At 37.0% G+C, this 12,483-nt stretch overlaps 1 protein-coding gene across 1 annotated transcript in view; it reads left to right on the forward strand.

Annotated features, from left to right (window-relative positions):
- The window catches only part of CLASP2 (cytoplasmic linker associated protein 2), a 175,513-nt gene that overhangs the window by 116,565 nt on the left and 46,465 nt on the right, over positions 1 to 12,483 (forward strand). Inside the window, exons 20-23 of the mRNA XM_010835579.1 lie at positions 1,265 to 1,435; positions 1,880 to 1,987; positions 6,615 to 6,721; positions 9,718 to 9,962. Coding sequence (XP_010833881.1) covers positions 1,265 to 1,435; positions 1,880 to 1,987; positions 6,615 to 6,721; positions 9,718 to 9,962 — 631 coding nt within the window. The remainder of the gene's footprint in view (positions 1 to 1,264; positions 1,436 to 1,879; positions 1,988 to 6,614; positions 6,722 to 9,717; positions 9,963 to 12,483) is intronic.

Consider the following 12,483-nt stretch of genomic DNA (forward strand, 5'->3'; position numbering starts at 1 on the left):
TTTATTTTATTTAAGTTCAGGTTTAACTTTTATAATGCTACTATCCAGAATCTAGAGTTAAATTATATATACCTTGGACTTACCTAGTTTATTTTCCTTGTCAATGCAAACACAAAATGCTCTGGTTGACAAGGAGCTTACCCCTTTAAAAACTATACAATTCTAGTTTGAACTCATGTTTCTTTTTTTAAAAGTCTTGCCCCCGTCTTTGAGATTTTGTCCAGCTCCCTCTCTCTACCTGACCACATCTTCTCTCTTCCAAGACTGGAAATTACTAGTTTTGAAAGAATCTATTTTCTTTGATATTTATTTGCCCATTAATCTTTGTTCTACCAAAACATCTACATGCCAGACTTTGGCCACCCAAGACCCCTTTTTTATTTGAAGGCAGATAGCAAAACCTGTTTCTTTTTTAGCTGGCCCAACTTTGTAAACATTTAAAATTTAATCTTGGGACTTTGCTGGCTTTCCAATGGCTAAGACTCCACACTTCCACTGTGAGGGGCACGGGTTTGATCCCTGGTTGGAGAATGAAGATCCTATATGCCACTCAGTGTTGCCAAAATAAATAAATGAACAAATAAATAAAATTTAATCTTGTAAAAATTTTAAAATGTATGTAAGTAGCAAGATAGACAACTTTGTTATGCCCATTTCAAGACATCTCAACAGGCAAACTGTTTTAACAGTTTGAAAAACAAATTTTTCAAACCGTTATATTATAACTGTTATATATTATACCAGTTATGTTAAATTATAATAAAATAAATTTTATTATATTCCTAACAAGAATGTTATCAATAATAGAGTTATTGTTTCCTTATAAATGTATAGCTTTAATAGATACCTTTTTAACATAGAGTTAAATGAAACTATATTTACATGAAGTGTATTGTTAGATAAGTTATTTCTTTGGAAACCTTTTCTACTATTTATGTTCCAAAAATCATAATAGTGTTTCCCTTATTAAACATAACATCTTATATTCCCCAAAACTGAAAATATATTTACTTGATTTACCATTCAACCCTAGTATGTGTGTATACATATATATATGTGTGTGTGTGTGTATATATATATATAGTATATCTTTTTATTCCAGGTTTTCAGTATATATATAAAGCTTCCTCAATCTATTTCCTTGGAACTTAGAACTTGCCATTGAATCACAGGTTTCTCAGATGTACTTCTTGAATTTTTATCCTTTTGACAAAGATCTCTTGGAGTTCACAGGTTGACATTTATATCTGTGTTTGGTGTTCAGCTGGCAGCCGGTCTGGGTCTCCAGGCAGAGTTCTGACCACAACAGCCCTCTCCACTGTGAGCTCTGGTGTTCAGAGAGTCCTGGTTAATTCAGCCTCCACACAGAAGAGAAGCAAGATACCCCGAAGCCAGGGCTGTAGCAGAGAGGCCAGTCCATCTCGGCTCTCAGTGGGTAAGATCCTTGTGTGAAACTTGGGACCTTGTGTTTCTTTTGTACTTTAGGACTTGGTAGCATTGAAGACCTCATTTAGGTACTTCTAAGTTTGAGGAAAACAACTTCAAATTCAAGAAGAATTGAAATATAGGTTTAAAAATGAAATTAGATGTCTTATATTGGAAGTGGTATTTCTGTTTTAAATCTGTTTTTTTCTTTGCAGCTGTTTAATTTTAGTAAAATACACTTTGCTCTTCTAATCACATATAAACTAGAAGAGTGTAATCAAGAATTTTTAATGGTATTCCTGGTAATGCTTCATCAAGAATCATTTCTTCTCATCCTTAGCAGAACTTGTTATTTATTAGCTTTATAAGAAAGAAAAGAATGAAACCAAAATATCAAAAATACAAACCCTTCTCCTGTTTACTCCACTTCTGTGCTGCCATTGCTTCATGCCAGCCCGAAGCAGTCGGATTCCTCGGCCAAGCGTGAGTCAAGGGTGCAGCCGGGAAGCCAGCCGGGAGAGCAGCAGGGATACGAGTCCTGTGCGCTCTTTCCAGCCCCTTGGTGAGTTGTCTGGGCTTCCCTGTTGTGTTCGCACCATCTGATAACCTCAGAAGACCCTGGATTTAGCTTTATTAACTGTATCTTTGCCTCTCTTTTCTGTCTTTTTAAGGACAGTCAGAGGGAAGTTACATGTTTGGGAAGTTCCTTTAACATTTACTTGTCTTAAATAAGCAAATTAGACATTAGATAAACAAATTGCCTTCATAGTCAAGTAAATATCACACAGATTCAGATTACATAACATTGAATTCAAGATTTTTTCTTAATAATATAAAATATAAAGATAATATTTAAGTAATTACTCTTAAGTGAAATGTGGACTATTTAGTTTGATAAGAATAAAGATGTTTATGCTTTTCAGTAGAATTATTCACTCTTCACCTTAGATATTTAAGATTGCTGGAAAGAAGGCTGTAAAATAATATTTGAACTACTTATGAAAATGGAAGGGATTAATATTTTTATATATTTTAGAGTTTAATAGCATTTCCCATGCATTAGCTTTTATCATGTCATTGCTGTGCAGCCTATCTGTTCCTTATTATAGAGATTGTACCGTAACCTTGACTGTAATACTACATTTACCTCAATTATAAAATGTTAAATGGTCTTTTAAAACTTTTAGTATTTTAGAGTAGTTGGAGAGGCAGAATTTTTTTATGTTGAAAGTCTTTAGAATTTCTGTGTGGTCCTCAGGATTTTAAATAGTACTTTATTTTTATACACTTACCTAAAGTCATTTCATGTTTTTTTCTTTTAATTCCATAGAGTGTAGGTTATTGAAACACTTAAGAGAGTTGCACTTCAGATTTTGTGACACTTAAATAGAACATGGTTCCACTCGTTAGCTGTTGGAAGCATTACTTCCTTCAGTAGACCCTTTGGTATAGGATTTCTGAGAAATTAAGTTTCTTTTGGGCCATGTGGTTCAACTATATCACTACTGAACTATCCTCTACCGACTCTTTGAGCTAGGAACACAGACAGGGAAATCCTCAACCCTTGTTTGTGTTCCAGTTCCAGGTGCCAACGAGTTTCCTTCTGTACTTTGCCAGAGATAGGTTTAGTTCATGTATGATGATACAGTAGGTTGTAGCGTGTCTGTGTATGTGTGTATACATGCAGACACACATACATGTATATATAGATTGGTTAATCCTCATGCATGTCTGTTTAAAAATGAAATAAATCCTATATTTGCATAACATAAGCACATCACCTTAAGAGTTGAAGTGGGCTGTAGTCATTTAAGAGTGTCTGTTCTAGGGTCGGATGGTCTGGTTGACATCCCAGCTCTGTAGCTGTTGTGTACCAGGGCTTCCTTATCTGTAAAATGAGGATAACAACAGCACGTAGTTCTTGGCATTAATCTGAAGGCACTTTAAAGCAGAGATTCCCTGGAGACGACCCTCCAAGCAGCACTTGACACCGTGAGCGTGTGGCCATCAGGACTGCCGTCTTGCCAGCACCGCTCTTCTACCTCTTGCCCCTGAACAGTGCCCGCTCACCTGCAGTTAGTGGCGTTATATATTAGTGGCAAGGATCTTTGATTTTTTTAATGGTATAATACCTTGTATAATGTAGAATTAGTAGAAAGCATGAGATAGCAAGAAAAAACAAAATATGTTTCTAGACCGTTTTAAAACTGTACACCAGAGATTAGAGGAAATCTATAACCAACTTCTAATTATAAACATGTTAATATGCCTATTTTTAAAGAGAAAGTGAAAGCGTTAGTCACTCAGTTGTGTCCCCCATGGACTGTAGTCCACCAGGCTCCTCTGTCCATGGGATTCTTCAGGCAAAAATACTGGAGTGGGTTGCCATTCCTTCTCCAGGGGAACTCCCCAACCCAGGGATTGATCCCAGGTCTCCCGCATTGCAGGCAGATACTTTACAGGCTGAGCCAGGGGGAAGATATTGTTTAGTCATTAATCTTCTAGATTTATCTCAGTCTCCATTTGGCAGTTGAGATCATTAAAATTTTGTTATTAAAGGAGGCAGTTTTCTCAGTTGTGATGAAACATCCTATTTGGTTTAGAGGTGGTTAACCTTTTTATCATACAGTTTTAGAAAAATTAAATTTTATAGCCTTTTGTTTACATATAGATGTTGCATAGCAAAGATAGGGGATTAGCCCTATTTGTTAAACGGGGATAAAAATACCATTCCCAGAGATCAGGATTTTCTGGTTCATTTGCCTGCATTTTGCTGTCTTCCTTTATTTGGTGAAGCCTTCTGTCGCCTCTGACTTGCATATGGCCATTCAACACAAGAATCCCGTGGTTTGCCACTTACTCAGTTGTAGCACAAAGCGAGCGTCGGGGCCCTGATACACCAGAAGTAAACCAGAGCGAGGCAAAGATGAACTCTGGAACTCGCACTCTTAGTTTCCCTCTGTTTCTGGAACTAAGATTGAAAAAAAAGGCTACATTATTACCAGCATATGAGTGTTATCTTCAGCCACAGATAACTGTTGATTTCAAAAGGTTTTTTATCTATTAAACCATTTCCATATTGGTTCAACGCTTCCTTATCATTTTATTAATTATTCTGTTGGGTAAAATTAAAACCAACTATATATTAGTATGTTTTACTAATGATACCGATCACCTTTCAGGGTCTAATTAAACATTTTTTGCAACATTCTGTCTTTAATCCTGTCTTTACATCTTTTTGATCATTTTCTTATTCATTCTGTGACAAAAGAGTAATTCATATAGTAAAAGTACTTCAACTGTTCTAATATGTCTGCAGCAGAGTAACTTTTAAAATAAGGGTCATATGTTTCATTAAATAATAAAATGAAATTTTCCTCCCTTATTTGTGCATTTAAGAATAAGACTGACTTTATAACATGATGAAAATAAGGATTTTAAGATCTAAAGTTTTAAAATAGACTAAATTTAGATTTAGAGAGATGTCATAAATATAGGGAAAAGTCACATATTTCTAGATTTTTTAAATCAAATCAGTAATATTCCCCTTTTGGTGTTCAAATGTGCTTTGATACTTAAATCTACTGAATTCCAAACTTAGGTTGTGTAAAAAAAAATGTTTATGCTAATATAAATGAGGTATGTTATCTTTTGAACAATGTGAGGATGGTATGTGTACTGTTCAAGAGCAAAGACCCTGAAAGACTACAATTACTGAGTGTGGCCTTGATCAAATTAATGAACCTTTCTCTGTGCTTTAGTTTAGCCATTTGTCAAATTGAATAGTAACAACTACCTCCCTGCGTTCAGGATTAGAGGAGATAAGATTATTATTGGTTACTATTTACCATAGTGGTTTTTTTTTTTAAATTGCAGTGTTCATTTTTCTGTTTCATGCTTGTACTTTTGACATTTCCTTCCATTTGAATACTTGCCTCTTTGTCTCCTGTGGGCTTATGTCTGTCCCCTTAGGTGTAAGATCTGTTGTGTGTCGAGGATGATATTTGCCCTTATCTAAGGCACTATTCTGATCCTTAAGTATTGAGTAGTACAATACCATTGTTAACTGACTGTCCTTGCCTGACTGTAGTGCTGCCACTATTCCTGTTTCTGTGGTAATAGATGAGGTTTGTATGGTCCTGTTATTCCAGCCTCCAGACACCATTCCAGATCCACTGGTGCCCTCTACGCCCCCGATGTGTATGGGGTCTCAGGTGAAGGATGAGTACATTTTCACTATCATCTGTGCATTCATCTCAGTTTTTTGTCCTTTTCAGTTCCCATTGAGTAATCATGTTTTAAAATTGACTTGTTTTTATTTTAATTTGTTGAAGAATAAGTCATTTGTGTGTTTTGTTGTTGTTAATTTTCCCCCAAGTAACTTTTTTCCTTTCAGCAATCTTACTTGAGCATTTTTCTCACTGGAGATGGACATTTTTCTTTTGTATAACCTAAGTTATGTCATTTTAAAATAGAATAGAATTGTTTTATGTTCTCTGTTATGTACTTCATCTTTTGTATATATGTTAAAAAAAAAAAAACCAAAATGGTGGATGAAGTGTTTTAATTGTAAATGATGATATATTGTAACAAGTAGTTGAGGAGAAGAACCCAACTATGATTTGTCTTTACATACTTCAGAGTGTCAGGCAATAGTAGGTGCTTAACAAATATCAAATGATATGTCTTTTAGTTATGGAATGAATCAGCCTATCTTGAAGGAGAAGAGAGAATCATTGGAGGAGTTTTTCCTTGTAAATTCTTGGCATGGCTTCATTGAGCTCCCTAATCATTACTGGTTTGAGGATTGATCTTTGTTCCGGGCCATCCTGTGGCTTACCCACATGGATGAAATTTGCCTGACTGATAGAACTGGATTAATTACAGGGCTACCTACTTCCAAGCCCTTAGTTGACTAGCCACACTTTCTTCTATCTTCTGGTGATAAATGTATCATAGCAACTATTCCTTAAATTCACTTGCCACACATTGTCAGTGATTTTAATTGCTTTTACCATTTTATTTGACCAAAACTAAATGTACCCAGAGAATAAAATATTGCTTTTAAAATGCTTTGCCCCATTGGTTTTTTTTTTTTTCCCCCCTCCTCAAGGATCTCAAACTTTCCAGCCTGACCATGTTACGTTTACGGCTCTCTCAAAGCTGTTTTCCTTCTTCTGATGAATTAGGTCCGGGGTATGGGATCAGCCAATCAAGCCGACTGTCATCCTCGGTCAGTGCCATGCGAGTCCTGAACACAGGTTCCGACGTGGAGGAGGCAGTGGCAGACGCCTTGGTACTCTTGTCCATTTCCTTATCACTATAGATGTTCCAGTTAATGAAACTAATATATGAGTGAGCCAGTCCACAAGTGTGGGAAAGGAGATGGAAGATTCTTGTGGATTAAATCTAGGAAGATCAAATGTGGCAGTATAAAAAGCAAAACAGTATAATTTATTGTTGATCTTTATTAATTGGTCAGGTTTTTAAGCCAAGGCCCACGATGGAATGTCAGAAATATAAATACTGGTATTGTTAATACAGTGTTTTTATGCACTGTAGTACACTGAAAATAAAGGCAGACAGATGAGTTTGTAAATATGTACACTGCAAGTGTATAATTTCAAAGCTAGCTCAACCTTGAGTAGTTAGGGGTTGTTTTAGTTTGGAGTAAAGTTTGTATAGTCTTTTACTTATTTGTATTTTCTGAGCTGAGAGAAAGTACAATTTCAAAACAAATTATATTTAAGATATCTTTCTAGTTCTTTAAACCTGAAACATTAAACAGTGAGGCTTCAAAATATCACCTACAGATCCGTGATGGTTTTGTCAGAAGAGTGACGTACAGATATCACTGTAGTTTTTCCTCCCCATGAAATTATGAAGGAAGTACTTGAGACAGTGATTATGATTGGCTTTTGCCTTTTTCCCTCATCAATTCAGTATGACAGTTTCTCTTAAATTATGACATTAATCCTATTTTTGAGAAGCATCTACTCATTTTCTTACACAGAACTTAACAAAGGTGTCATGTTTGTTTTAAAATAAGAAAGTACATTGCGCCTTTTAAACCTGCATGCCACCTCTTAACCATTGCCGATACGCCATGTGCCACATATATTTGAAAGGCAAGTTTTTAAAAATATTCATTGGCCATAGCTATAGCATATTAAATGTAATCACATGTGAGGTTCTGCCCTGTGCTGAATTTTTTTCTTTACCTCAGCCACCTGATTTTTTTCATAAAAATACTTACTAAATATGAACTTTGTTCTCTTGAGCTTGGGATATATTAATCACATCTTATTCTGATGGTATTAAATTAGTCATATGTTTTAAATTTATTCTTCCTGATCAGTGTATTTCTCAAATCACATTTTCTAGTTTCCTCTATGTGAAGGATTTACTAGTTAAATTCTATTCATACAAATTTTATGAATTGATTGGATTACTCTTGAATAATCTTTATCCTATTATTTATAATAAGATGTATTTGGTTTATATGAGGAATATTTAGCCATCAGTGCTAAAAACCAAATCCCAATAATTTGATTGTGTCTACTTCCATTATTTGCATAGCATAGATATTCCAATTATAACTATCAATTTTTAGGAAAAGACTATTTAACTATTAAGCCTGGTTGGACCTAGGGAAAATCATAGAAATAAAATTAAGTTTAGGAATGACAAAAAGATACAAATAGGAAGAAGACTTGAGTTTTTTGGGGAAATTGGTTATGTGAATATTTCTGTAACTTACATATTTTTCTTTGGACTAAAGGATATTGACAAGATTAAAGATATAACCTGCTAATAAGCAGTTCTTATGTATCTAAATATTTAAAAGCTTAATGGTTCTGATTATGGGCATTGTTTATGCCTACTTCACTGTGCTGTTTAGCAAAATGTTCTTCATTATTTTCAATTTTTCTCTTTAAAAATCTACTGCTCTCAGCTCTTAGGAGACATACGGACTAAGGTATAGACATTGCTATTTTCTGACATCTTATGGTACCATAACGTTTTTTTCTTGCCTTCATCAGTTTAACAGATGATAGTCTTCTATAAAAAATTCAAGTGGAAGTAATAAAATCTTTAGACATACGTCACCTTTCTGTACATATGATTATATGATTATCAGTAGGGAGATAGTACTTAAATAGTGTCCTGTGGGGGTTTTCATCCTTTGAGCCTGACTACTTTGCACAAATGCGATGATGTCATTGACGCTATGTCTATAACAAAACTTGGAGCCTAAAACAAAAGTATCATGTTTTTGCCATTCTAAATTGTTGGTGCCTCCAAATCAAATCAATTTAGTGATGGAAAGTCAATGAAAAACTATTTTTAATTAAGTTCAGGTTATATTTCTTTTAGATTTTAAACTTGAATAATTTAAGTCACCTGGAGCTATGTAAAATTATTGTTCTTCAGTGTTTCATAGAAACATCTTCATCTCTCACCAGCCTGAATTCACATATCAGATTACACAAAGACTTAATTCTGATTCTCTCAGGGAAATCTCAAATAATCTATTCTGTCTCATTTCACTTTTAATATTCAAGGTAAAATTAGCAGTTTTATAACTTCAGATGTGAAGAAATCAAAGTAATACTTTTTTATATATATTGAAATAGATAGTTTAGACACATTAGGGAAAGCATGGAGAACCCTTCAGGAGCTTGCTTCCTAAAAGTAAGAGTAAGCTAAACGGGCTGTCATCATTCTTTGTGGTTTTCTTCTCAAAGAAACATCAGGGATGGGTACAAGTGAAGGAAGAGCGGCAGAGAAATGATAATGGAAGTGAAAGAAGAATAGAGGAAAAGGGAGGTAGACAGACAGAAAAAATAGAACTTTACACAGGAAACAGGTTTTTCTCGTCCATTCTCATCCTTTAAAAAGGTTATAATTTCTTTGTAACAACTCAGAGTTTTAGTACAGAGCCTGTTCATTTACACTCTGGTAGTAGTTTTTGGTTTTCCACAAAAAGAAAAAAGAAAAGGAAAAACCTCATGTTTTTAGCACTCCCCACTTTATGTATCTGACTTCCATATAGTAGTTTTATTCTGCTTCTACCACTCCCCATAGTTAAAGAATATTTCATCTCCTACTAACTCCTAAAACATGTTTTCTGAAAAAAACTAAAATTTCGACATTTTATTATTACAATGATTAGCAGCATGCTTTACACTGATTTTTAAACAAAGGCCAGTCCTTTTCTGGTCAGTAGAAATCGTGAAATACCGGCATGTTATTTTAGCTACCACTAATGAGAGTCTTTACGTATAACAGAAAAAACCTGCTCGAAGAAGATACGAATCTTATGGGATGCACTCAGATGATGATGCGAACAGCGATGCATCCAGTGCTTGTTCGGAACGCTCCTACAGCTCTCGGAACGGTAGTATTCCCACGTACATGAGGCAGACAGAAGACGTGGCGGAAGTCCTCAACAGATGTGCCAGCTCCAACTGGTCAGAAAGGAAGGAAGGCCTCCTGGGTCTGCAGAACTTACTAAAAAACCAGAGAACGCTAAGGTGAGTTATATTGTCTTCAAATAATTATCCTGTCTGTTGAGCGCTTTTTTGAGGGGGCACCGTTCTGGGTCGGAGAAGGCAATGGCACCCCACTCCAGTACTCTTGCCTGGAGAATCCCAGGGACGGAGGAGCCTGGTAGGCTGCAGTCCATGGGGTCGCTAAGAGTCGGACACGACTGAGCGACTTCACTTTCACTTTTCACTTTCATGCACTCAAGAAGGAAATGGCAACCCACTCTAATGTTCTTTCCTGAAGAATCCCAGGGACGGGGGAGCCTGGTGGGCTGCCCTCTGTGGGGTCGCACATAGTCGGACACGACGGAAGAGACTTAGCATAGCATAGCATAGCATACCGTGCTGGGTCTTCACTGCTGCACAGGCTTTTCTCTAGTGACGGGAGCACGGCTGCTCCCTGGTTGCAGTGCGCAGGCTTCTCATGGCGCTGGCGTCTCTTGTTGCAGAACATGGGCTCTAGGGCACTCAGGCTTCAGTAGTTGCGGTTCGTGGGCTCAGTAGTTGTGTTTTCCAGGCTCTGAAACACAGGCTCAGTAGTTGTGGTGTAGGGGCTTAGTTGCTCCATGGCATGTGGGATCTTCTGGACTGGGGACTGTCTCTCCTACATTAGCAGGCAGATTCTTTACCACTGAGCCACCAGGGAAGGCCCTGGTTAGCACTTTTTGACTTGACTTTTTCATAACACTTTAAAGATATTAGTATGGGCTCATATGTGTCCCGAATTCAAAAAGTGGCATCAGAATATTATCCCAAGCCCTAACCCTTTAGGACCATCCATACTGTTGTTATTTTTTTAAATTATAATTATCTTGCTCTATTTAAAGAAACATTATTAAAGGAAACTTTTTATTCATAAATAGTTATTAAATAAAAATGTTATTAATTAAATGAAAATAAATAATAAAGTATTAGATCAGTTCAGTCGCTCAGTTGTATCTGACTCTTTGCAACCCCATGAATCTCAGCACGCCAGGCCTCCCAGTCCATCACCAACTCCCAGAGTTCACTGAGACTCACGTCCATCGAGTCAGTGATGCCATCCAGCCATCTCCTCTCTCGTCCCCTTCTCCTCTTGCCCCCAATCCCTCCCAGCATCAGAGTCTTTCCCAATGAGTCAACTCTTCGCATGAGGTGGCCAAAGTACTGGAGTTTCAGCTTTAGCATCATTCCTTCCAAAGAAATCCCAGGGCTGATCTCCTTCAGAATGGACTGGTTGGATCTCCTTGCAGTCCAAGGGACTCTCAAGAGTCTTCTCCAACACCACAGTTCAAAAGCATCAATTCTTCGGTGCTCAGCCTTCTTCACAGTCCAACTCTCACATCCATACATGACCACAGGAAAAACCATAGCCTTGACTAGATGGACCTTTGTTGGCAAAGTAATGTCTGCTTTTGAATATGCTGTCTAGGTTGGTCATAACTTTCCTTCCAAGGAGTAAGCGTCTTTTAAATTCATGGCTGCAGTCACCATCTGCAGTGATTCTGGAGCCCAGAAAAATAAAGTCTGACACTGTTTCCACTGTTTCCCCATCTATTTGCCATGAAGTGGTGGGACCGGATGCCATGATCTTCGTTTTCTGAATGTTGAGCTTTAAGCCAACTTTTTCACTCTCCTCTTTCACTTTCATCAAGAGGCTTTTGAGTTCCTCTTCACTTTCTGCCATAAGGGTGGTGTCATCTGCATATCTGAGGTTATTGATATTTCTCCCGGCAATCTTGATTCCAGCTTGTGTTTCTTCCAGTCCAGCGTTTCTCATGATATACTCTGCATATAAGTTAAATAAGCAGGGTGACAATATACAGCCTTGACGTACTCCTTTTCCTATTTGGAACCAGTCTGTTGTTCCATGTCCAGTTCTAACTGTTGCTTCCTGACCTGCCTACAAATTTCTCAAGGTCAGGTGGTCTGGTATTCCCATCTCTTTCAGAATTTTCCAGTTTATTGTGATCCACACAGTCAAAGGCTTTGGCATAGTCACTAAAGCAGAAATAGATGCTTTTCTGGAACTTTGTTTCTTTTTCCATGATCCAGCAGATGCTGGCAATTTGATCTCTGTTTCTAAAACCAGCTTGAACATCAGGAAGTTCACGGTTCACGTATTGCTGAAGCCTGGCTTGGAGAATTTTGAGCGTTACTTTACTAGCGTGTCAGATGAGTGCAATTGTGCAGTAGTTTGAACATTCTTTGGCGTTGCCTTTCTTTGGGATTGGAATGAAAACTGACCTTTTCCAGTCCTGTGGCCACTGCTGAGTTTTCCAAATTGGCTGGCATATTGAATGCAGCACTTTCACAGCATCGTCTTTCAGGATTTGGAATAGCTCAACTGGAATTCCATCACCTCTAAGGCCCACTTGACTTCACATTCCAGGATGTCTGCCTCTAGGTCAGTGATCACACCATCGTGATTATCTGGGTCGTGAAGATCTATTTTGTACAGTTCTTCTGTGTATTCTTGCCATCTCTTCTTAATATCTTCTGCTTCTGTTAGGTCCATACCATGTCTGTC

Source organism: Bison bison, unplaced genomic scaffold (genome assembly GCF_000754665.1).
Source record: "Bison bison bison isolate TAMUID 2011002044 unplaced genomic scaffold, Bison_UMD1.0 scf7180017864043, whole genome shotgun sequence".
Classification (NCBI taxonomy): Eukaryota; Metazoa; Chordata; class Mammalia; order Artiodactyla; family Bovidae; genus Bison; species Bison bison.